The 26154-nt window shown below is 38.3% G+C and overlaps 1 protein-coding gene across 1 annotated transcript; it reads right to left on the bottom strand.

The window, feature by feature from the left end:
• Positions 1-1529: 1529 nt before the first annotated feature.
• Positions 1530-20914, bottom strand: LOC308666578 (embryonic pepsinogen-like; the record flags this gene model as incomplete). The annotated part of the gene is made up of 9 exons (XM_081325471.1): positions 1530-1667; positions 10782-10880; positions 11687-11822; positions 12413-12526; positions 13500-13699; positions 15777-15895; positions 17395-17512; positions 18004-18175; positions 20895-20914. 9 exons carry the CDS (start codon positions 20912-20914, stop codon positions 1530-1532), a joined length of 1116 nt encoding a protein of 371 aa, XP_081181597.1.
• Positions 20915-26154: the final 5240 nt, after the last annotated feature.

Here is a 26154-nt window from a genome sequence, read left to right as displayed (position 1 = left end):
TCAGAGGTCTGCTATGACCCACTCTAGGATTTTGTGCTCCATTACCATTTTTGTTGTTGCTGTCAGAGAGATGGAGACCTCACTTTATTACTGTTATTTTTTTTAAAAAAAGTTGTCACCATGATACTAACCAGATGCCAATTATCTTATTTTCAACTTCTGGCTCCAGATTGAAAGGCTGAAATGTAGGATGGTGAAAATCCCAGATCACCCAAAATGTTACTTTCATTGACAAAAAAAAGACTTCCCAAGGAGCTCCCTTAGCAAAGCTGGAGCAGTGTTTTAACACAATATTCAGTGTCAGACTGCCCTCACTGAACCTCCAAAGAGAAATGATTCTTGGCTCCATTTGTTGAGAAAGGTATAGTTTTATTAGAGATCAAGTGGATTGCAGTAAGGCATAGCCAGAACTGTGATTTGTGCACCAAAATTCCAAACATTATACTTTCCACTTTCCCCTTCCTTGATTGCTTTTCATTTCCCATCCCAATTAAAGTGTCCAATTAAAATCTTGCAAGCTGTTTTCCTAATGGTCAGTTCAGGCATGCTCTGGTATGCCACCTCCTCCTTCTTCCAGCTGAATGACCTTGAAGCAGTTCCTTGAGAAGGCACAGCATGTTGCAGTTTCCCAAGTATTTTCCCCTCCACTCCTCTCTTCCATATTTCGTGGCAGACTGTCACTGCATATCAGTGAAGCCCAAGCAAGCAGCTGCCAGTCAAGTAGAGCCTTGGTTACTTGCTAAGTTGCTGTAGGAATTGGTCCCATAAGGAATTATACCCAGATGATTCAAGAAAGGCAGATGGATTGATGTCAGATTATAGATAGAAGACCAGCAAGTACTACTGGGTTCAAGAAATAATTGGCGAGCAGCAGTGAAGACAGACAATGGGACTGCTGAGGCAGGCAGCTTAACATGAAAATGAACACAGGAAGAAGCAGTGAAGGCTTGGGGCAGCTTAGCGCGTGCTTTCCAATACAGCAGCTTTGAAAAACACAGGCCACTTTGCCATATCAGCCTTCAAATCATTCAGTGGATGGGGAGACAGCTATTCTCCTGACAAACAAACAGACAATAAGTAAAAGTTGACTATGAACTACCCCAAACAAACTGCAAAGAAAGGTCATAGCACCTTTAAAGTTCCCCAACCCTGGTTGGTCACACTTTCTGGAGAGTGATTGGTAATTCATTTTCCAACACATAAATATTCCTGATGGGGCAGGGTGAAACATCAGAGATTTTGCCAAGTGTTACCCTGAAGCCACCACAAGTTACAATGTGTTTCAGCAACAGTTCTAACAACATAACTTTGGAACGAGATATTTATGTATTTATTTTTTGCATGCAGTGGTGATTAGAAATACTTGAATGGTGCTATCATTTGCAAATTATCTTGTAATATATCAGTTATTGCATTTAAAATCACAGGACTAGAGTTAATTCAATACATTGCTGGGAAGTTAAAATATAGTTGGATGTGTTGATTAAACAGATACATTATTCACTGTTGTAAAAAGCAGATTTTTTTTTCTAGATTGCCTTTGCCAGCCCAACTCGATTGTTGCCTCTATCAAAAATGCTGTAGTATTCTCTTATGAACACATCCCCTAGAATCCAGAGATCCCCGGGAGATGACTGGAAACCAGTCCTGCAATAGCCTGGTATAACCTAGGGAAGGAAGAAAAGAAAAGAAATTAAAAAACAGCCATAAGATTGAACCTGTGCATGGATTATTCAATGAATTAATTATAGTCAAATTTTGCCAAGAAACAAACAAACACAAAAAGCTAAGCAAGTGTTCCCTAGAAAAATTATAAAAGAAGAATAAACTAAATGAAATAATGAAGTAAATGCTGGGGTATGGTATGCAAAGAGATTGTTAGCTACGATGATACCCAAAGGAATAAAAATCAACTGTTCAAGTAAGAAAGCTCTTTAAAAGCTGTAGGGAGATTCCAGACTTGCAAATTGCTTTATGTGCTGCTCCATTGAGAAAATAATTGCACTGCAATTTTATCTTATCTTTGAACTTAGCTAGACAATGGGAAGGATAGTATTGAAATTATTTCTGCTAGTACAAAAAAAAGTGAATTTATGTGGACATTGTAATAGTACTGTTTTGTATTACTGTCCTTTTAATCCAGGAAGACATTAATAAATATTTATGTTAAGAGTTATTAATATCAACAGTATAAATTTTCAGGAGATAACATAGTTGAGAAATCAGTTAAAAACTTTATAGATTGGTTAGTGCATACTAGACAGTCACTTGTCTGAAATGGTATAGGTTCTCCTGCTTGAGCAGGGGGCTGGACTAGAAGACCTTCAAGGTCCCTTCCAGCTCTATTCTATTCTATTCTATTCTATTCTATTCTATTCTATTCTATTCTATTCTATTCTATTCTATTCTATTCTATTCTATTCTATTCTATTCTAAATATTGGTTTGATTCTTTGTGGCGTGTTGTGCAAATCAGCTTATTCCATTTGTTTATTGTTTAAATAATATGTGAACTCAAAAATTGACTAATTCACTAAACACACATGTAGAAACTATAAGGAGATTCAAGCTTGGAAGTGGACTCTGTTTTCCACATATCCATCAAGCCCTGAAATAATATCATGGAGAAAATTCCTTGGCAGTTTATTTTTTTCCACAGAGTGATTGACTTGATTCTGTGTTATTATTTTGGTGTACAGGTTGCATTGAAAGAACCCACTAATCAGTAAACCCCAGGCATAGATAACATAGGCAGGATTACTCATTGTTTTGGGACACTGCCTGGAATTCCCTGACAGCAGAGCTAAAATTAGGGCCCAGAGTATTTTAGAATTCTTAGAATTATAATCCAACTTATTTGAAGAGTTGAATTTGATAAGAGCTTTTAGTATATTATCAACAGGCATCAATATTTAGTAAATCTAGGATTTCCGGTTTGACTTCATAGTGGTACTGACACAGGAAAGCAGAGCTCTTCATTCCGTGCCTGATTTCACCCTACTAAAAGGGCCTAAAGTCGCCCCAAAGAGGCGATGAAGAAGGAGGGGTGCCTTGTTGATCATGGAGAGATGGTATTCTTTCTGTATGATCTGAGGAAAGTCCTCCAAATCGGCAGGGGAAAGACTGGCTGCATCCCTGTGGCCAGCATTCAGCTACTGACAACCGAAGAAACAAAGCACTAACTAGCAGATCATAAACAGCTTGTTTGGAACTGGGTGAGAATATTGATCCTTTCTTTACTATTTTCAACTGAATTTCCTGGAAAAGGCTCCCAAGAAGCTAAAAACCTCCAAACGTAGAAGGAAAGGGACTGTAGCCTCACCCTTCCAGAGGAACGGAAGCGGCATTTAAATCTTTTTATGGGGGACAGAAATACATAATACTGAAGTGGAAACAGTATAAAACTACAGCTTTGCTGAACTTCCGGTGGCTGCGCGGCGCCGGAGACAGCCTTCCCGGGCTGCCCGCGGCTCAGCTGAGTGATTTTCGCCCGAAACAGCGCCGATCAGCTGTTCGGGCGGATTTGAAGCCCCCTCCTCGGGAGAAGAGGAGGGGGTGAGGCCCCAGGTAGGGGTAGAGTTCTCCGGGGCCGCCTGAGCCTGGAGCTTGGGCGGCTGAAGGATTGAACTCCCCCGAAGCCTGGGTTGCTCCCAGCTGGCTGCGTCTCTGCTCCGGATTTTTTGGAGCAGAGCCAGGCGTCTGCGACCACCCCTGCCTGAAGAAAAAACTATGGATTAAAAGGAGCAGGCAGAGCGGTACAAGAGGAAAAGGTGAAGAGGATTATTTCATTTTACTCTCGAGCTTGATGGACTTTTTAAACTAAGTGAAAGTGCGTCACAATTGAAAGTAAAAGATGGCGGCTAAACCTCCCCCTAAAACTCTTCGGAGTGGTGGATCTTCTCCGGTGCAACAATCATCATTACAGGCGTTGCACCCTCCTGATGTATTGACACCGAAGGACTTACGAGATGCTCTTGAAAAACATGCCCAGGTAATTTTGGAATCAATGGGTGATAAATTTGCACAGATGGAGGAGAAATTGGAGAAACTGGAGGAGAGAATAGAAGAGAGGATGGAACAGAAGTGCAGCGTGATGAAGGTAGACATTTTGTCCAAAGTGCATAAAGTGGCGGAATGTGTGGAAGATTTGGATGAAAAAGTGGATGATTTGATTCAAAAGAATGCCATATTAGAAGCAAAAGTACGGGAGAATGAAGATTTAAGAGATAAAATGGAAAGAGAATTAAGTCTTGCTCAATATCACCAGATGCAGTTTGCTGTTAGAATTAGAGGCTTAAAAGAGAATACTAAGGAAGATCTAAAGCAGCTGGTTTCTGAGGCTCTTGAAGTGGTACTGAATCAGCCAGCATCTGAAATAAGAGAGGGTATGGATAAAGTGTTTCGTGTGAACTCATGGATTGCTAGACAGAGAAAGCTGCCTAGAGATGTGGTGGTTTACTTTGCTAAAAGAGAAATTAGAGATGAAGTTATACAAGCTGCCTATGATGCTAAAGTTGTGATTGCTGATCAAGAAGTCTTGGTTTTAAAAGAAATTCCTCCAAAGATTTTAAGGAGAAGGAAGGACTTTACATTTCTTGTGCAAGAGCTCAAGCAACGAGATATAAGGTTCAGATGGGAGATTCCAGAGGGGCTGATGGTGATGCATGAAGGTAAAAGGTATCGGCTGATTACTGTGAAGCAAGCGCGTGACTTCTACAATAACGTTTTAAAAGCAACCCCATTAACACTTCTGGAAGCTGCAAAGGGATCTGGAGAAGGAGAACATCAAGAGGTTGAAATAGAGGAAAACGGTGCTGGAGGAGATCAAGCTATAACTTCTTTGGATGATCCTAGAGAGCAAAGGGTAACGCGTGCTGCTTTAAAACGAGCAAAGAAAATAAAAGAACAAGACCAGCAAAAGTTTTTGGAACTTTCACAACGTACTTACAGCCAAGCAGTGGGAGGAGCACGGCCTAAAGAAGATAGTCCTGTCAAAGCAGTGCTCCAAGAGCTTTGGGAGGATATGCATGGCAACTAAATTTTTAACTTGGAACGTTAATGGACTAAATTCACCACAGAAGAGGAAGAAAGTTTTTCAATATTTAAAACAATTCAAGATAGATGTTATATGTTTGCAAGAAACGCATATTAGAGTTTTGGATCAAAAGTATTTATCGAATTCAAGGTTGGGTACGCAATTTGTCGCTTCTGCAATGAATAAGAAAAATGGAGTGGTTGTTTATGTTAAAAGTGCCTTAACAGCAGACTTAATTGAAGCAGATAAGCTTGGAAGATACGTTATGATAGAGCTGCTGTTAGAAGGTAAAAAGACGCTTTTAGTTGGACTATATGCACCTAATCAACAACAAGCTGACTTTTTTAGTTTACTTCACACAAAGCTTACCCAGTTGGATTATAAATCTTTTATTTTTATGGGGGATTGGAATGGTGTTTTGGATGTACAGATGGACAAGGCTGGAGCTTTTAAGCGCATTCCAAGTCATGCTAGACTGCCTAAATCTTTTTTTGAAATGAAGGATGACTTGGAATTGCGAGATATTTGGCGTGAGAGACACTTGCAGGAAAAGGATTACACTTTTTATTCTGATAGACATCAATCTTTTTCGAGGATTGATTTTATTTTGTTGACTAATGATTTTTTTTGAGGACTAAAAAGGTGAAGATTTGCGCAAGAACTATCTCTGATCATAGTCCAGTTTGGTTAGAGATTGATAAGGAGAAAAGGGATAGGCGCTCGTGGCGCGTCAATGAGAATTTGTTTAGAAATCAGAGAAATGTGGAGGAATGCAAACAGCGGATGAAGGATTTTTTTGAAATTAATATGAACAAGGGTACCTCTATGGATATGGTGTGGGATGCTAGCAAGGCCTACATGAGAGGGGTGTTGATATATATGAATAATAAACATAGACGTGCTGTGGAAGCTAGGAGGAAAGAACTGGAGAATGAAATTAAGGAAAAAGAAAAAGCTTTGATTCTGAACTCAGAGGATGTGAAGACTAAGGAGGCTATTAAACTGTTAAGAGGACAATTTGATAAATTAATGGCTGACCAAGTGGCAACCAATCTGCGGTTTGCCAGGCATAATACTTTTTGTAACGCTAATAAACCAGGTAGATGGTTAGCTTATAGATTGAGGAAAAAACAAAGGGCTTCTAATATAGATAAGATTGAGCATAAAGGAAGGGTTGTGTTTCAACAGGACCTTATCAAGGACGCTTTTGTGGATTTTTATTCTAAATTATATGCTAAGGAGAAAATTAATGAAAAAGACATTGATATATATTTGGAGAATGCTAGCATCCCAGTTCTTACGCAAGTACAAAAAGAGGGGATTAATCAATTGATTACAGAAGAAGAAATTTTTACAGCAATTAAGGAACTGAAGGTGGATAAAGCACCAGGTACGGATGGTTTGATGGCGGCCTATTACAAAAATTTACAATTAGAGATCATAAAACCGTTAAAGGAACTGTTCCAGACAATCCAGAGGGGGGGGGAAGGTGCCACCGTCTTGGAGAACAGCTTTTATTTCCTTGATTCCGAAGGAAGACCAAGATGCTACTCAAGTTAAAAATTACAGACCGATATCGCTTTTAAATACAGATTACAAGATATTTGCTAAGGTTTTGGCTAATAGACTGATGAGGGTTCTGCAACAGGTGATTCATGGGGACCAAACAGGATTTATTAGTGGTAGGCAAATGAAAAATAATGTGAGGCATATAGTTGATGTGTTAGAGTTTTTGGAAAGGAACAACCAGATCTCTGCGGCGCTAATTTTTTTAGATGCTGAAAAAGCTTTTGATCAATTGAATTGGCAATTTTTGTTGAAAGTTTTAGACAAAATGGATTTTGGGGACAATTTTGTGCAACCGATCAGGGCATTATATCAAAAACAAACTGCCCGAATTATAGTTAATAATAGTTTGACAGAAGCATGTAATATTGAGAACGGCACAAGGCAAGGGTGTCCGTTATCGCCCTTGTTATTTGTGTTAACATTAGAGATATTATTGATTAAAATACGGAATTCGGAAAAAATTAAGGGGATACAAATTAGAGATCAGGATTATAGATTGAGAGCATTCGCAGATGATCTGGTTGTTACAGTGACTCAGCCAGAGAACTCTGTTGTGGACCTGATGGAGATAATAACACAATATGGGAAGGTTTCTGGATTTAAAGTTAATACACAGAAAACCAAAATTTTGGCCAGAAATATGACAGTTTCGCAAAAGGCTCTCTTAGAAGGACTAACTGGATTTGAGATTGTTAAAAGGGTTAAATATTTGGGGGTGCTTTTGTCGCCCTCTAATACAAAGTTATATAAAAATAATTATGAAAAACTATGGGGGAGAATTCAAAAAGAATTGGAGAGTTGGGAAAAATTGCAATTGTCTTTGTTGGGACGGATTGCAGCAGTGAAAATGAATGTCCTGCCTAAATTTTTATTTTTATTTCAAATGATACCGATTCTTAAGAAAGATTCTAATTTGGAGGAATGGCAGCGAGGTATCAATAAATTTGTGTGGGCAGGGAAAAAGCCACGAGTTAAACTTAAGATTATGCAGGATACTCGTGAGAGAGGTGGGCTTAAAATGCCCAATTTTAAATTATATTATGAAGCTGCTGCATTAGTAGGAATAAGTGATTGGATTAATTTGACACAAGAGAGATTATTAAATCTTGAGGGCCATGATTTGTTGTTTGGCTGGCATGCATATTTGTTGTATGATAAGAAGGTAGACAATGTGTTTAGAGTGCATATTTTAAGACAGGCATTGCTGAGAGTCTGGAAGAAGTATAGACATAAGTTAGATTACAGGATACCACTGTGGGCAATTCCAAAACACGCAATAGAAAATATACATGCTGGTTTCAAACATGATGTGACTACGTACAAGGAGATCCTAAGTTTGGAAAGAAATGTCTGGTGTTTGAAATCATATAGCCTCTTGCGAGAAGAGAAGGTTGTTCAAAACTGGTTTCAATATACTCAGTTACGGGCCAGGTGGAAAGAAGATCAGAAAAAGGGTTTTACAATGACTGATGAAAATTTGATAAAGCAAATTAGAAATCAGGGACCCGCACATATTAAACGGATATATCTTGCGTTGATAGAGATTGATTCGGAAACAGAACTTGTTAAGGATTGTATGATAAAATGGGCCCAAAACATCCAGGAAGTTATTACAATGGACACGTGGGAAAAGATTTGGGTGAGGAACGTAAAATTCACACAAGCTCAAAATCTAAGAGAGAACTTTTACAAAATGTTTTATAGATGGCATCTAGATCCTAAAAAGCTTGCAAGTATGTATCCGAATTATCAGCCTAAATGTTGGAGGTGCGGTGATGAAGACGCAACATATTTTCACATATGGTGGACTTGTAAAAAGGTTAAGGCTTTTTGGATAAAAGTCTGGTGGAACATGCAGAAGATTTTTAAACAGAGGATTAAGTTTTGTCCGCAACTTTTTTTGTTGGGAATAATTACAGATGCTACAGTTGTGGACACTAAGTTGATGTTGAATTTTATTACGGCAGCAAGACTTTTGATAGGTCAGTATTGGAAGAAAGAGGAACTGCCGACCATAGAAGAGTGGACTTTAAAGGTTTCCGACCTGGCAGAGATGGCGAAGATTTCGGCCTATTTGAAAGATCACTCGCAAGAACGCTATATTATGGAATGGAGAAAATGGATTGAGTTTATCCAGAACAAGTATAGGGTTAAGAAGTTTTATGTAGCATTTGAATAAGTCTTCTTTCTTTTTTTCTTTTTTTTATTTTAGTTTTTTTATATATATTTAATATTACTAAGGTTTGTTTTATCCTATATAAGCTAGAGAGTGATGGATTTTAGAGTTTACAGTTGTTAGTATATGGTTGTTTATGATTGTTTTTTTAATATACCTTGTATTTAGCTCTGGGAAGTCGGGGGGGGGAGGGGGGGAGGGGGGAGAGGTAGGGGGGAGGGAGAAGGGAGGGGGAGGGGGGGTTTTAAAGGAAAATTGTATGTTAAAACTTTTCAATAAAAAAAAAAACTACAGCTTTGCTAAATCTGAAAACTGAGATAATTGTTAAGATTTTCTCTTTGAAAAAATAGTGGGGTGAAATATAAGAAATCAACCTTCTGTTTGGAGAGTGGAAAATGGATATAGAATGATATCTAGTGGTGGATTAGAATATAGGACTACAACTGCAAGGACTGAAGTTAATCTGGTGAGAAGCTGAGAAACAGATAATAACCTAGTTTCTTGGCTGCTCGGTAACTCCTAACTTAACAGAGAACAGCTGAAATAGAAGATTTGACCTACCAGAGGGGACATTATGTGATTAAATATTTATTTGAATATGATTAAAAGAATGGATAGCCCTTAGATATAATTAGACTTTTATAATAAGAAAGATATGATTTATAATTAGAATAGCACTTTTTAATATAATATTTGGTAAGTCTAGTGCAGAGATGCCAGGAATTGTAGGAGATAACCAGGCTGAATCCGAGGGAGGGGTCAAATGTTTCATAAGTCATGAATCCTTGCAAATATCTGCGAACCCACAAGAGATCTAATTCTAACTCTAGCCCACCTTTAATGCCTCTTAATTCCTGTTGATTTCTCTTGACCATTAGTAGCTCAGATTTTGTAGAGAACTTAAGCTTGCAATAAATCTTTGTAATCATTTGAAGTGCCTGAATCTTCTGATTTCCCTAGCATTTGACAGTTATGCTGGGAAGGATCTTCCAAGCAAATCAGATTTGGGCCTTTGTTTTACTGCTCTTCTTGTGCTTTTCATTTTATTGTGGAAACAACTGTGGTGTGCTAGGATAGTTGGACGTAGCAGTATTTGGAATAAAAGAGTAGTAAAACTTGCCAGACTACAACTTTATATCTCATATACTTTCTACATAAAATAGATCATGTTCTATTTAGATCAGCGCCCCCCCCCCAACCTTTTGGGCACCAGGGACCAGTTCTGTGGAGAAAGGTTTTTCCATGAACCTGAGGGATTGTGGTTTTGCATGCTGCCTGCATCCCACGGATGGGGCTTCGCTTGTTTGCACAGCCTGGTTGCTGGCATGTTGTGGACCAATGCTGGTCCATGGACCTGGAGTAGTGAACCACTGATCTAGAGATTAAGAAGCACTGATCTAAATTATACACCACTCTTTTTCCTTTAGGGTAATCCTTTGACTTCAAGTAGCTAAAATTTGAAAAGTGAGCAGCTTTTTTTTCTCATTGCCATTGTAAAAACACATAGTGTGGTTTTAAAAAGAAAATGCAGAAATTGAGATTTTGCAATTTTCTATGCAAAGAGGAACTGAGGGGAAAACAGCATTATTTTCTTCCAGATTTTGTCTTTCCTGGAACAGCTAAACAAACACTTGCAACACCTGATATCATACTGCAACTTTTGGATCAAAAAATCTTGACAGTGATAAGCACGTAACTGGCAGGACAAAATGACTAAAAGTCAAAAACCTTATTCAAGAATAAAATCTATGTTAATGTCACAGTATCCGAGTACAGGTATGGTTGCTCTTCCAAAGAGCACCTTTATCCTTGAATTTGAGATGCACCTCAAAAGAGCATCTCCAGCCCTTGTAACCCAACTGTATTACTAATAATATTTCTTACAACAGATTTCCTCCATCTTTCCATTTTTATCTCTTGCCTTGGACAGACCAGGCACTTGCAATCTGCATAGAACTAGTTGTAATCAGGCATTGAGTATAAATCCAAATCTATTATGTACCTGTTGAGTATAAGCTGAAGGCTTCAGTGGATAGTGGATTCCATTGATCACAAAAACAACATCAGGCAGGTTGGAGAGATTGCTGCAGTTGATTACAGACTATACAAAACAAGGAAGAGTATTCTTGAATTATTCTGATCACAACATATAATATTTTTTTTAAAAAATCACAAAATGCAACATTTTTGCTCCAGATACGAAATCTCAAGAAAGTAAAATTGCTGTCTTAAGTGGTAACTCATTATTAAGTTTATTAAGTGTTACGTCTCAAAGGTGCTTTTTCAAAAGGCAATTGGACTTTCTTTGTTTTTCCTTAAAGATGTTTCGCTTCTCACCCAAGATGAGAAGATCTTAGATGAGAAACTAAACATCTTCAAGGAAAAACAAAAAAAATATCCAGTTACCTTTTGAAAAAGCACCTTTGTGACTATCATGACCTAGGTGACTGAGAATCTCCATAGACGTTGAATGTTATGCTTGAGGTGAACACCACCTTGCAAATTGAGATAATTTCCATTACTTTGATTACATGATAAATGCAGGATGTGTTTTTTTAAAAAAAATTCTAGGGAGATTTAATATTTTTATTATTTAATTTTTTTAGATCCATAATCCATGGTCATCTCATACACATTTTGAGTAAAACACAACTTTATCTTAACAGGACTATCAAATTTACATTTGAATTTTAATGAAATATATAGGCAGAAATCTGCTGAAGTGGAAAACCACAATGCAAACTGAGCAGTAATACAAATCAGATATCTACCAATCTACATATTTCTACACCTAACCTCTCACACCTGGTATCGTAAGGACATCAGTGTGACGAGGGTGAATAGAAGAGTCTTTCAAATATAATGAATTGCAAATACAATGGCAGAGAATAAGGGGTTTAATCTTACCTGCCCCTGATTAGCTCCAATGGCATTTAGGATGCTATTTATGGAGGATGGTGGACCAGCCAAGAGGGAGGTACCTGTGTCAACAATTGCTTGACAGCCACTGTTGCAGGCAATCTTCTCACCATTCACTAAAACACTAAGAAACAGAAATTGTGTGATGGTGATACTTATTAAAATACAGTATAATTACTGTGTTCCTTAAAAAGTTAACATGAGGTGACTAATACGGTTCTATACTACAGAATTAGACAAGGCAAAACCAGGATATCAGCTTGAAACTGCAGAAAGCAGTTATAATAAATGTAGCTGGGAAGCCCTTTAGAGCAGGAAACTCTGCTCTTCCAGTATGTAATATGCCATGTGTAATCAACATTTTCATTCCAGCAGATGTGAGCTTAACTTTTCTTTCTTTCTTTTCACTTCTTATCCCTTCAGGTTATGAATCTTAAAAGTATTTGATAAAACTTTCTGGTGTCCATCAGCAGTGCTTTTTTTGTAAAAGAAAAAGGTGCCGGAACTCACACATGTCATACAACCTGCCTTGCCTATCCTACAAGGTTCCATCCAAAAAAGGTGCCGGAACTCCGTTCTGAGCGTTCTATGACAAAAAAAGCCCTGTCCAGCAATAATGAAAAATAGTAATAAAGAACTCAATCTAGATATAGATATAAATATAGATATAGATATTATTTATAATCTAAATAACTTATAGCAAATCCTGCTTACCTGTCCATTGAAATCTGCCAGTATGTTTGTTGACTCACTGGTATCCAGTTAATAGAACCAGTATAATGAGAATGATCTATTCCACCAAAAGTGATCACGCTCCCAGATGCTTTTCTGAAACATGAATATATGGTATGAAGTTGCCAAGCCATTTGAAGCACGTTAAGTGTCCCATGTCACAAAATTAAAAAAAGATTCCTCATTCTCACATGCAACAAAAACAACAACAACAACAAAAGGAACGGCTTGCACTTTCCCACTCCACCCATCTGTTCAAGTCTTTTCTTCACTGTGTGCATATTTGCCCATGAAAAAAAAGTCTGGGTGGTTGAACTGCAAAGTCATCAAACCACCATTTTCTGCAAAGGACCAGGTAGAACAGCTCAAGTCCAGGAGCCAGGATAGAAGATCTCCCCAATAAAGAAACAGTCTGTTCATAAGTTCTATGGAGTTCCAGGTTTTCAAAGAATTGCAAAAGGAAATATCAATTTCAACAAAACCATAGTTGGCCAGAAATCCATTGGTTCAGCTCTCTACTACTCCTGTTAGTAGACAGCTGAGCCAATAATAGAGACATTGTGGAATCCGAGACATCCCATGCTATTTTAAACTTAATGCAGAATCATCAAGAGAATTTGCCATGAGAAGTCCCAAAGATGCTTTTCCAAAAGATAATTGGACTTTTTTGGGTTTTTCCTTGAAAACGTTTAACGTCTCATTCAAGAAGCTTCTTCTGAACTGAAGAAACTTCTTGGATGAGAAGCAAAACATTTTCAAGGAAATAACCAAGAAAGTCCAGTTGCCTTTTGGAAAAGCACCTTTGGGGCAACTGTGTCCAGGATGATTGAGAATCCCCATACACATTTTGCCATGAGAAGATTGGCCTTTGCACAGATGCAAGCACAGTGGAATAACAGCTGTCTTATTCTGTGTTGTTAATTTTTTTTTTAACTACAACCCATGGCCATCTCATACTCTTTAAGAATACAACCCAATTCTTTGTTATTCAGGTGACATAACTGGGCTGTCAAAGAAATATATTCCATTCCAACCACTAACAAAACTGGTAGATAAAAATATTATTTACCGGCTAAGATAAACAGAAAACAAGTTTTGTTGCACTAAACCTTCTTTCATCAAATTATCAAAGACAGGAGTTGCTTGGTCAACTGAAATTGAAGGGTAGGCTAAGCCCAGGATTCCATCAAACTTTGCATAGGTAAAAATAGTTCCTGGCTCTGCAGTGCTCAGACCGAAAGGTTGATTGGTATCAATGTAGCTGGACACCTAGAAGAGAAACAAAGTATTCCTTTATCTATTAACCTGGTGAACTGCAGAGCAGACTTTTAATACTAGTATCATGAATGATGGCAACCCTCATAAGCCTATGCTCATATTCTTCAGAACACAATTAAATTAATAACTATTGTGGCTTCGAGACAATAACTGAGTCAGCCAGGACTTTTTACTAATTAATTAAAATTATTCAAGAGGCTGAATCTGCCCCAAACCAGTATAAATTCTATTTCATTATGATCTCAGGCTCCAAGGTAAATGTGTAGCTGCTGGCATCGTGCGTAGAACTTAGTGTGAGCTACTCTTTGCATGTCATTTCTGTCATTTTTCCATCCTTCGCAGAAATGAGCATAAGATTTGACCTTGTTACTGGGATGTTGATGGGCTGGGTCAGTGAAGGCAAGTTGGTGCCCATAACCATGAATTTGAAACTCCACCTTTAAACACACACACACACACACACACCATCCCTTTAAAAAGGCTAGGAGATTTGATCACCTAGTTGTGGCTGTCATCTGGATATATATTTTTTTGAACCACTACCCAGAACAACCTTGCCTTGCTATCTCTAATATGCTCAGGTACCATAATGTAATATGGGAGGTTGAACTCTAGATCAGGGTTCTTCAGACTTGGCCCTTTTATGACTTGTGGACTTCAACTTCCAGAATTTCTCAGCCAGCATGCCTGGCTGAGGAATTCTGGGAGTTGAAGTCCACAAGTCATAAAAGGGCCAAGTTTGAAGACCTCTGATCTAGATAGTATACAACTTTTTAAAATAATAACAAAGAGAACCAATAAGAAGCATAACCATGCACATCCAGAGCAAACAATTCCTTGGAGAAATGTAATGCTATAGGGTTAAACATCCATCATGTGCCCAGGGAACAGTCTGGGTTTCAGAGATTTCTTGAACATCATGGGGTGAGGGTCATATAAATCTCTAGGGAAATGCTGTCCCAGAGGGCAGATATGAAGAAAGAAAAGGTGCCCTTCCTAGACCAGATATCTACCACCGGATGATCCTGTTTAATGAAGAAGACCCCCATTAAATTCAATGAACTCAATTCCATTATTGGATATTGGATGCCACCAATATTCATTGGATATGGATAGAGTTTTCCTTAATATCTCAACCCATATAACATCACAAACTGTACCACGTTTTAAATGCAATACCCACAATGAGGATCAAAGCATCTATTTAGAATTTTTGTTTTTGGGTTTTTTTTAATTGCTTTCTTTATACACCCAAGATTCTATTTAATCAAGAATGAATTTTCTCAAACTGCAACATATAGTGAGCAGAGAGAGAGAGAGGGCAGAAAAAGTCTGTGCACAGAGTGAGTGAAGTGACTGGAGAGAAAAGTTGGAGAAAGTTCTCGGTCAGTTGAGAAAAAAGAAGAAGAAAAAATCTAAGAGTAGCTTTCCGGGAAGAAGGGAAATGAAGACTCTGAGGGATGAGAACTCTACCCAAGACCCAGGTCAGGGAGGATGGAATAGTCAGTGGTAAAGCTCTCTCTCTCTCTCTCTCTCTCTCTCTCTCTCTCTCTCTCTCTCTCTCTCTCTCTCTCTCTCTCTCTCTCTCTTGTCAAGCCCAGAAAAGGGAGATGAAATTGGGTAAAAGGGGAAGGAAAACAAAGTCACCCAGAGTCACCCTAAAGGGGAGATTCATGACATAGAAATTTAAAAACTAAATCAGCTAGCAGAAAAGCTGGAAGAAAATATATTCTCTGGGAGGGAGACACATAGGAGGAAACCTGACACCTGGCAAAAACCAGGACTGAGTTGTAAATATGTTGTAAACAGCCTAATTGCAAATAGTAAAAAAGCATAAAAGCTTCCACTGTTTTACTGCATCAATTGCCACCCTTACTACCAGTTCAAAAAGAATCTTCTTATACTGTTGATACTACTGTATTAAAACCTCAGGAGGAAAGAAGGAGAATTATGAATATCTTTTTTTAACTCCCAGAATTGCTATGAACCACAACATTGTTAGAAATAGACTTTGTTAGCCGTTTATTATCTGCTCATCTTTTAGGTACCTAAAGAATGCTGGTTTTACCTTCACTGTGTCATATCCTAACACGCCTTCCATGTTTCCTGTGCCATAGGCAATGGCCATAGTCTGTTGTGTGCTCTTGAAAGTAGAAGAAAGGCTTGGGTTAAATCGTTGGTGTTTTCCTAAATGTAAAAAACAAAACACCAGTCATTAATTAATATCAAAATATCTTTTAATCAATGGTGGGTATCAAACTCAGTATAATATAAATTTCTTCCTGAAGAAAAACATTGCAACATTTTACAGTGCAGAGCATATTATTATTCGCCTATTAAAAGGAAAAGCCACATAAATGGTTAATAAAACTAGTGGATATAATTATTTATTAGAGGAATGTCACTTAATATTAAAAGGAATGTTATTTCTGGAAACTACGATCTGTTACTCTTTGTGTCAGTCTTCAAATAAGGAAATTGATTTTAATTACTATCTTGAAACCTTTTGCTGAAAATTACCCTGTGCTTTTACAAATTAAAATTTGCCTACGCAGTCACATATCAAATCCCATAATATTCAGTGGAACATACAGTATTCCTTAGAAGATTGCTACCCAAAGGCTATGCATGTTTATTGTTAGAAGCCAAATTCCATTGTGCTCAGTGGGCCTTATTCTTAAAATCCCACTGCCAAACTTTCCTGATTCTAATTTAAAGTTCATGGGATGTTGTCGTCTACCATTCTAAACCTTTTTGAATCTTAGATGCATATGTTGTTATGGAACATTTATAGGGTTGGGAATGCCCCGCTGATCAGTATCTGCCCTTTATGGACAGCCTTGAACAGAAAAAGGCAAAGTAACCCGCACTAAGATGACCAGAAATCAACTGCTTTGGAGAGTCCTTGGTGCTCTTTTAGCTTGGTTTTTTGTTTGTTTGTTTGTTTGTTTTTTGCAAATGTTTTATTCAATGCTACCACTGAAAATGTTGCCTCATCAGGTAAAAAAAATGTCTGCAAGAAACCAACCAAGTTCAGAGAGCAGCAAGAACTCCACCGTTGAACCCTGAGCTATATATATATTCCATTGGTATCAACTGCTTCATCATGCCCACTTCTTGCCTAACCCTGTATCCTTCCACTAATCTTTTAAAAAATAAAATGAAATAAAATAAGCATATTTCTACTCCTGGGATTGTCACAATAGCATGATAACGATCCTTATTTTGTTCCTTTAAGTTATTGTTTGGTCCACTTCTCAAGCCAGCACAGTGGTAAAAAGCAGTGGGTAGGCGAGGAGCGAGGCAGGCAAGATGTCCTCCCCACAGAAACACAGGCTATCCTGTGTCGAATGCTTTTCCCTCTGGGCTGCAAAATGGGTTCCCTCATTTCTAAGAAAGCCAGTGCTAGCTGTGTATTCTGCTACAGCGGCTTGCCTTCAGGAGAGCTTGGTGAGATTTCAGGGAGCAAAGCACCTCATGCCATTATCAGATTGGCATCCCTGTTTAGAGAATTTCTTCATTAGAGTAATGGCTTCAAGCATTTTTTTCCCCATCTTGCAGGATTTTCTGGCTATGATGCAATGAAACTGCATCTTTGATAGCTTTCACTGCTACCCAGTAAATATAATGAAATTTAGTACATCTATGAACCCACTTGATCCACTCTGATGGAGACAGTTACTTACTACATGCTTGACTTTTGCAGAAAACAGATGGTACCCAGAGATTTGATGATCCAGTGTCAAACACAACAGTGAATTCCTGTGGTGGTGTTCCAATGTAGATTGTTCCGTAGTACTGGGACTGTTAATTTGTAAATAATAAATATATGTTGGAAGACCTGAGTACAGTAGATATTTTTTTGCCAATATTTTAATATTGACGTGTGAGATAAACATGAAATAAAGCAAGAGAAAAAATATCTACAGAAGGGAATAGTACAAAAAGGTGGGAATTACACAAAATAGAAACCAGATGAATAAACAGAATATGTAAATGCTATCTCCGTGTGTCACCCTTTTAGCTACATAAATAAGAATAATTGAGCTAGCATTATTTTACTTGCACTTTGACATCTATAATGGTAAAATAATTTTCAGTTTTCAAAATTGTTTAAATATCAGTTTTTATCACAGGCAATTAATAATGCATATTTGGGAAAAGGTTTTTCCATGTCAAAACATACTCTCTGGACACATGGCTGCAAGCTAGAGAGCACCAAGGACTCCACAGATCAACCCTGAGCTACATATATTCTCTTCTATTGGCAAATCAAAAGAAAACCAGCAACTTACATCTAAATAGTTCAAGAGCGGCTCATCAGCTAGCTGACCAGGATTGAAAACAACTGGAGAATGTTTGGTGTACTTAGTAGCAATGTCATAATGATGTTTTTGTAGAAGTTTTTCCAGCAAATTATTCCTTCTAAGAATATCTCTAAGTTTCTCTCCTTTCCAGATGGGAATCCTGGCATAGAAGAACAAAATGAATAGATTCTATGTTGTCATCCCTCTCCTATATACAGTATGTGTTTCTTTTAATGAAAAAAAAATAAGTCTGTTTCACATTGTCATCCACCCTATCTCTAAATTAAATAAAAACAGTTATGGATTTAAATCAAACATCATGGGCTTTGAACTTGACCCCAGCAGCAAAAATATTAATATAGCCTACACTCATGAACATAATAAACCATACATCCAAAAGATTTGCAAAAATGTAAGAGATGATACGACTGCCTAAAGGAAATGCTGCAAGTTAATTTATTCTACCTTTAAACTTTAAAAGCATTAATTAAAAGTTTTAACTAGTTTCTAGATATTTAGTATCTGATTTAAGTAATATTTAAGATGACTTTTACATCTTAAAGGTAAAGGTAAAGGTTCCCCCGCACATGCGTGCTAGTCGTTTCCAATTCTAGGGGCCGGTGCTCATCTCCGTTTCAAAGCCGAAGAGCCAGCACTTGTCTGAGGATGACTCTGTGGTCATGACTAAACACCAAAGGCGCACGGAACGCTGTTACCTTCCCACCGTAGTGGTCCCTATTTTTCTACTTGCATTTTTATGTGCTTCCGAACTGCTAGGTTGGCAGAAGCTGGGACGAGTAACAGGCGCTCGCTCTGTTAAGCGTCACTCAGGATTCGACCCGCCAAACTGCCGACCTTCTGATCGACAAGCTCAGTGTCCTAACCCACTGAGCCACCACGTTTACATTACACAAAACCAAAAATGTATAATAATGCCTTTAATATTGCCTCAAATCTGCTTTCTCTTTGCATTGTATTGTATTAAAATAACAATGTAATTTTAAATCTGAATATACTATCCATAGTTTATCTCCCCTGTACTGCCAGAATAGAAAGTTCACAAATAAATCAATTAAACAAGTAAACAATTGCAGCTGTCAGTGATGAAAATATTAGTAATAAAATGAGGACTGACTGAACAAAGCATTCAGAAAAAGCCACAAGAGCGAAGAAAATTGCTAGGTGCTTCATGATGCTCCTTCCACCAAAGATGCGCCAGTTGTGCTGTGCCTGCTCTACATCGTGTTGCTATTTTATAGCTACTGGAATAATACCCACTTTCATTTGAATAACAGGTTATCATAATTCAACAAAGAAACTCTAATCTCCGGTAACCAATTCACTTTGTTCTCTATAAATATATCGAAATCTTATCAAGGTACATATCCTTTGCTGTAGTGACTACATTGCCAATCATTCTGTTTCAGAGTAGCTTGTGATTTGAATGTATGGGCAGGATTTAGCAGCTGCATACTTATCACAATATAACATTCATTTCAAATAACATTACTGGTATCCTCAACTGTAGATCTGTACTGATAGAATTGTTTAAGACTGGGGTATGATTCTGTGCCTTAGATGCTATATCCTTGTCATTGTCCTTTGGGAATCATTTTTGTTCTCTTTATTCCAATATTACTTTTCTTGACTAAGCATGATGCACATAAAATAGTGGTGGGATTCAGCCAGTTCGCACTACTTCAGCAGAACCGGTAGCTAATTTTTTGTTGCCCAGGCCCAGAATGGATTCCTGGAAGTGGCATCCACACAGAAAACCGGTTGTTCACATATTTGAATCCCACCACTGACATAAAACCACATTAAAAGCACAGATATAAACAATTTGATGGGTTCACAACAGTTCTGAATCAAACCCAGGACGGTGCCCAAAAGCAGAAAATAAAAATTGGATTTGATTTGTAATCTGATGAATTGGAATATGATTTGTTGCTGCCAGACATGATGAAGAAAAACTGCTCTGTTATAGCTTTGGCAGAAAAAATGAAAAAGGACACAAAAAATTCAGAGATAATGGAACTGATGTGTGATGGACTAGATTCTCTTGGCCAGATTGCTGTGTTTGAACAATGGGTGTTGCAGAGATATTTACATCAAAGACTAATAGTACTGGTGAATGAGATGCAATTGTTGGGAAAATCCTTAACTAATGGCATTATTACTCAGAGTAATCTAAGGAATGATTTTATTATTAAGAGTCAAACGAAGATATTTGATCAGATGTGATAATTGGGGTGGTTTGTGGTAGATAAGAAACTGTGATAGACTTTCTAAGAGTTCATTATGATTACAGATTGTTAACACAGAGTTCTGAAGTTTAATTTTGTTGTTGATTAACCTAGCTATTTTTTCTACATATATATGGTATAATAGATGTATCACAAGTGAATGTAGAAGTTTATAAATCTTAGACCTCTTTGTAAGAGGAGAAAGCTACTATTGCAGTAACATATTTGTCAGTGCTCAACTAGGGAGGATAACACGAGTTTCTGTTTTTTGTTTTTTAATCCACATTTTTAATGATTTAGTTTAGTTTTGTCTCATTTTTGTAATTTTTTTCTTGGTTTTTTTCCCCTTTGGAGTTTGTGTTTTAATTTTCTGTGAAAAAATAAAAAATAAATTAAAAAAGGAACATTAATCAAAAAATTGTAAATGCCAGCCCAAAATATCCCGTTGTTCTCATTCTTGGATCGTCAAACATATCATTAAGGATTTGTACACAGTGAGATAAGGTCATTGTGAACATAAATTTATACAAAGTAGAATTTATAAATGTATTCATAATCTGGGTATAAAGAGAGAAAAAATAGGTATTTCTGGCACATGCTTTCTTTCCAACGAACTATAGGAAATGTTCATACCTTGACAGCATTTTGTACATTGTTGATTTACTGTGTAATCTCCAATAGGACTTTACTATTATGTAAATGCAGACTTACTCTGCTTAGAACAGACATATTGCAATTAATGGAGTTTATATTAAACGAAACCTCATTAATTTCAACTGATCTTGTGGTTAGATTTCATTCTATTGCTATATTATTGTTTACACAATAAAAAACCTTATATAAGCATGCTTATCTTAAATAAATATAGCTCTTTCTCACTTTAACTGGATTGAACTCTGTTCAGTGAGCATCCTAGTCTTATATTTTCATAAATGGCAAAGACTATGAAGAAAGTAAATTATTGGGAAGGGGGGAGGAAGGGCTGGAGAATGCCCCTCCTTATGTTATAGTTTATAGTTTATAGTTTATTTGATTTATATACCGCCCTTCTCCTTGGTGGGACTCAGGGCGGTTCACAGGGCATACATAAGAAACACTATACAAAAATTAAAAAGAATTAAATCCATGCCCAATTAAAACAGAAGTACAGATTAAAAACAATTAAAAGCCCATAATCCCCCATCAGGCCAGACCAGCTAATTCGAACAGATGGGTCTTCAGGCCCCGACGGAAAGTTCGAAGGTCTGGTGCCATCCGGAGCTCCACCGGCAATTGATTCCATAAAGCCGGAGCCCCCACAGAGAAGGCCCTCCCCCTGGGGGCCACCAGTCGACATTCCCTGACTGGCGGCACCCTGAGGAGGCCCTCTCTGTGGGAACGCACAGGGCGGAGGGGAGTCGATGCCGGCAGCAGGTGGTCCCTGAGGTAACCCGGACCCATGCCATGTAGGGCCTTAAAGATCGTGACCAACACCTTGAACCTCACCCGAAAGACAACTGGTAACCAATGCAGCTCGCGGAGCAAAGGTGTAACATGGGAGTACCGGGAAACTCCCAAGACAACTCTCGCGGCCGCATTCTGTACCAGTTGGAGCCTCCGAGTGGTCTTCAAGGGAAGCCCCATGTAGAGAGCATTACAGTAGTCAAGGCGAGAGGTCACGAGCGCATGAGTGACTGTACACAGGGCATCCCGGTTCAGATAGGGCCGCAACTGGCGCACCAGGCGAACCTGGGCGAAAGCCCCCCTAGTCACGGCCACTATATGCTCTTCCAAAGTAAGCCGTGAATCTAGAAGGACTCCCAAGTTGCGAGCCCTATCCACGGGGGGTAAGAGCTCACCCCCCATAGAAAGAGATGGAACATTTGGAATGTCCCGGGATGCCGGAATGCACAGCCACTCAGTCTTGTCAGGGTTGAGCTGAAGTCTGTTCCTCCCCATCCAGACCCGAACCGCCTCCAGGCAACGGGACATCACGGCGAGGGCATCACTGGGGTGGTTTGGGGTCGAAAAGAAAAGTTGGGTATCATCGGCATACTGATGATACCCAACTCCAAAACCACGAATGATCTCACCCAGCGGTTTCATATAGATGTTGAACAGGAGAGGCGAGAGAACCGACCCCTGAGGAACTCCACAAACGAGAGACCTAGGGGCCGATCTCTGCCCCCCTGCCAACACCGACTCCGAGCGTCCCAGGAGATAGGAGGAGAACCACTGAAGAACTGTGCCTCCCACTCCCAATCCCCTGAGACGCCGCAGCAAGATACCATGGTCGATGGTATCGAAAGCCGCTGAGAGGTCTAATAGGACTAGGACAGAGGAATGTCCCCTATCCCGCGCCCTCCAGAGATCATTCATGTATTACGACCTTGTGTATTTTTCCAGTTCTTATGGTTCCAAAGCAAATGTTCACTTTTATCTGAAGTCCTTGACACATATCTTTTGAGCTAGGAAAGTTGAGATTACATTAAGATATTGGCATAATAATAATAATTAATATTATTATTAGTTCAATGTGAGGACATACCCGAACCTCTTAACAAGCCCTGCTAGCCTGTTAACCACACATGATGTTGGTGAAATGTGTCTGAAGCTTTACAATAGCATCCTTTTTTTGTATCAGTGACAATTTAAAATTAGAGTAATAAAATCTTCAGATTTGCATGATCTCTCTCCAATAGTCTCTTCCAGTTTCTTAATGTTCCTGTTGCTTGAAAACTACACATGAACTATATTGCTGTTATTTATTTGTCCCACCAAATCAATCTTAGTTAGATTTGCTTGTTACAATATTTTTCCTTAACTATTCCATAGCCCAAGGCTCAAAGAACTGGTGTATCCATGATTAGTTTTCATGTGATATATCTGTAATTCCCTGCTTCTTGTTTCTAAAATTGTCAATCATTTTTTTAATAATATTTTTGGGACAAATTCAACACACTTTGCTGTTGTCTCTGTGTCCTTTACTGATGTGTATTTTTATGCATTATGTAGTTATAACCAGTTGAACAACCTAAAATGATTATTTTACTATTTTAAGTTAAAAATTAATGCCAAAAAAAGAGGCCAAGGAAAGAGAATTCAAAAACTGCATCCATCAACAGCATTCTGGAGCATCTTCACTGATGACTTTGCATTTTTTTTCTTTTGGGAGTTTTTGAAATCTGGTTATGGTATAGGAAAAATACAGGAAGACAGAACATGTCCACAATGATTTCTAAGCCCTGTACAGTATAAAATATATCAGAAGGGTGTTGTGTGTGTTTTGGGGAGGCTTGTTGGAGTTTATTGCCACCAAAACATCTGTTTTTGTGGGAAATGTTGTAAATTATATTTTTGTTATTCTGTCCATATTTTCTCAGACAAGGGATGCCATTGTTACATTAATTAGACAACTTGGGAGAGTGAGAAGAACCAACAATTTTTTTTTAGCAAAGGACAATATGATGTATAATGTATCTTGGCAGGAGGCGTGGAGGAGGCACCATTTGAAAAATATGTGAATGTATCTTTGTGGCATATGGATTTTGTAGCCTGGCCTGGCTGCTGTTCTGCTGGCGTGAGTCAGTATTTGGAGTGGGGGGGGAGGAGAAAAGGACAACTATGTTAGCATGAGGCCTGATGAGCTGACGTAGATGGTAGCAAGATTTCAGACAGCAGTCCATTGGGCAGCAAAGTATATAGGTGTTGGGGATTACAACCCTGGGGGAGAAACCCATCTTCTCAGCTCCTGTGGGACATGCTGCCTTCTAAGCAAAAATTGGAGAAAGGGAGAAAGGAAAGGGGTGGGGAAAAGGAAAGGAGAATAAATGTAGCAGGAATGAAAAGAAAAACTGGAGAAGACATTGGAGCGAAAGGCTGAGGAGAACTTGGAGACTGAAGTGAAGCATGTTGGTTCCTGTTCAGGAAACAGGAACCTGATTGGCTGCAAATGGCGACTTCACCCAAAACCCAAGAGGGGATAGTAGGAGGTGGCTGCTGTAAGAGAAGCCCTGGTTTGTGAGGAAGAACTGGGGAGAAGACTTTGAGAGAGGTTCTTCCCCAGTGCCAAAATGGAAAGTCTTTCAGCTGAGGTGAAAAAAGTCCAGACATACCGAGCACATTTTAGTAATCCAGTTCATTTCTTTCTTTTCATTCTGTTTCTTGTCTAGACCAGTAAAGGATGACAAAGTTGGAGAGAAAATGGGAGGAAGTAGGAGAGATACAGGGGAATAATTGCTGGAAAGAGACTTGAAAGGAAACCTGACATCAGGATTGTCTTTTAAAGATCTGGTGTAAATAACTATATATATACAGCAAAATGTAAAAAAGCTATAGTGTGATTTTTGTGTTGCTTGCCACCTTTGCTAAGCAATACACTTCCAGTTCGAAAGCAAACTCTGCCACACCATGATAATCTTATATTTGAATACCTTTGGCTTTGCCCTACTAAGCCTTGGCAATCATTTAAAAATTCCACCAACGGCTATTTGAGTTGTACATAGCTTGTCAAAGCAGAAAAGGTCATTTGTATTTGATATCGATATATTTAAATGAGTCATATCATATTTTTGTTAATGTTATCGTCCTGGTTAAAGAAAGAATTAAACAAAGCAAACAAGATTTCTTCTGTGTTGTAGGTCACCCTCCCTTCTAATGACTTTGGAAGAATATCGTCCAGTCATCTCAAATTCACAGCAGTTTGCTTTAAAAAGATTACTCTGCAAGGTCAAGACACGTGAGATTGCAAATACTTATTATTTCTATTGCATTTGAAGAGTGCAACATTTTTTGATGCTTTAGGCATCATTGGTTGTAGTACTTTCCTTCAAGTAATAAATTTCTAGCCTTTCTACTGTTGCTCTTGGCATGCCCATAAAAATTCCTATAGGAGATTTGCTCGATCAGAGCAAAGAACCATCCAGTCCAGCATTCTGTGTCACATGGTGACCAATCAAACACATTTAGAAAGTTCACAAATACACTTCTTCTGCTGTTGTTCCCTGTCAGCTGGAGAAGACATCCTGTCTATGATTCAAGAGTAGTACATAGCCATTAAAACCAAGGCATGATGTATAAATGAATAAATTTTGTAACAACCAATTAATTTATACTGTCCTCTTTTTAAATAGTGGCCATCACCCCATCTGATGATAGTGAATTCTAAGTGTATTCATGTCCAAAAAGAGGTCCCATGGACTAAAGTACATCTTCTCCTTACTTGACCAAGAACAAATTTAAGATAGCCTTGCTAAGCTAATAAGAAAATGGATGGAAAAAACCCTGCTCAGATCCCATAATAAAAAATACACTAATACTATATTGAACTAATGTCCAGATCCTTCCATTTTAATTCAACCAGTGTGAATTAATGTGTGGCAAAATTGGGGAAAGAAGGAAGAATTTTCATGTTTTGACACTTCGAGAATTGGTCCACATATATGCCAGTTTGTGTACCACCAAAGCATGGAGATGTTTTTAAGTTGAAAATAGTTTGGGAAGGAACAGCACATCTCATGGTGTTGAGGTCCCAATATGATGGTTGCCCACCAGAGTGTTTGCTCTCTTCTTCTCCCCCCACCCCACATCAGTTTCAAAGGACCTGATCTTTTTGCCTCCTTGCTGTTAATTGTTCAGTCTTCACTGCATACAGACACTCCCATTTTGAACCAATATATTGGAGGGTAAAGCCTAAACGAAGATGCATCAGTGGGAAATGGCAGAAATTGGGAATGTGGGCTGACTGACAGAAAGAGAGAAAAAAATACCATCTTGTAAAATAGGTATTTGCCTTTGGGGTTTTTTTTTGGGGGGGGCAGAATGATGGCAACACATTATTTTATGTTTTGAATGTCAGGCCACACATCCACCTTATAATCCACTTGCTCATGTCTCCATATTACCAGCTAGCTGC

Source organism: Vipera berus (genome assembly GCF_964194415.1).
Source record: "Vipera berus genome assembly, chromosome: 3".
Classification (NCBI taxonomy): Eukaryota; Metazoa; Chordata; class Lepidosauria; order Squamata; family Viperidae; genus Vipera; species Vipera berus.
The sequence above is the reverse complement of the archived record's forward strand: the minus strand, read 5'-3'. Positions and strand labels throughout refer to the sequence as shown.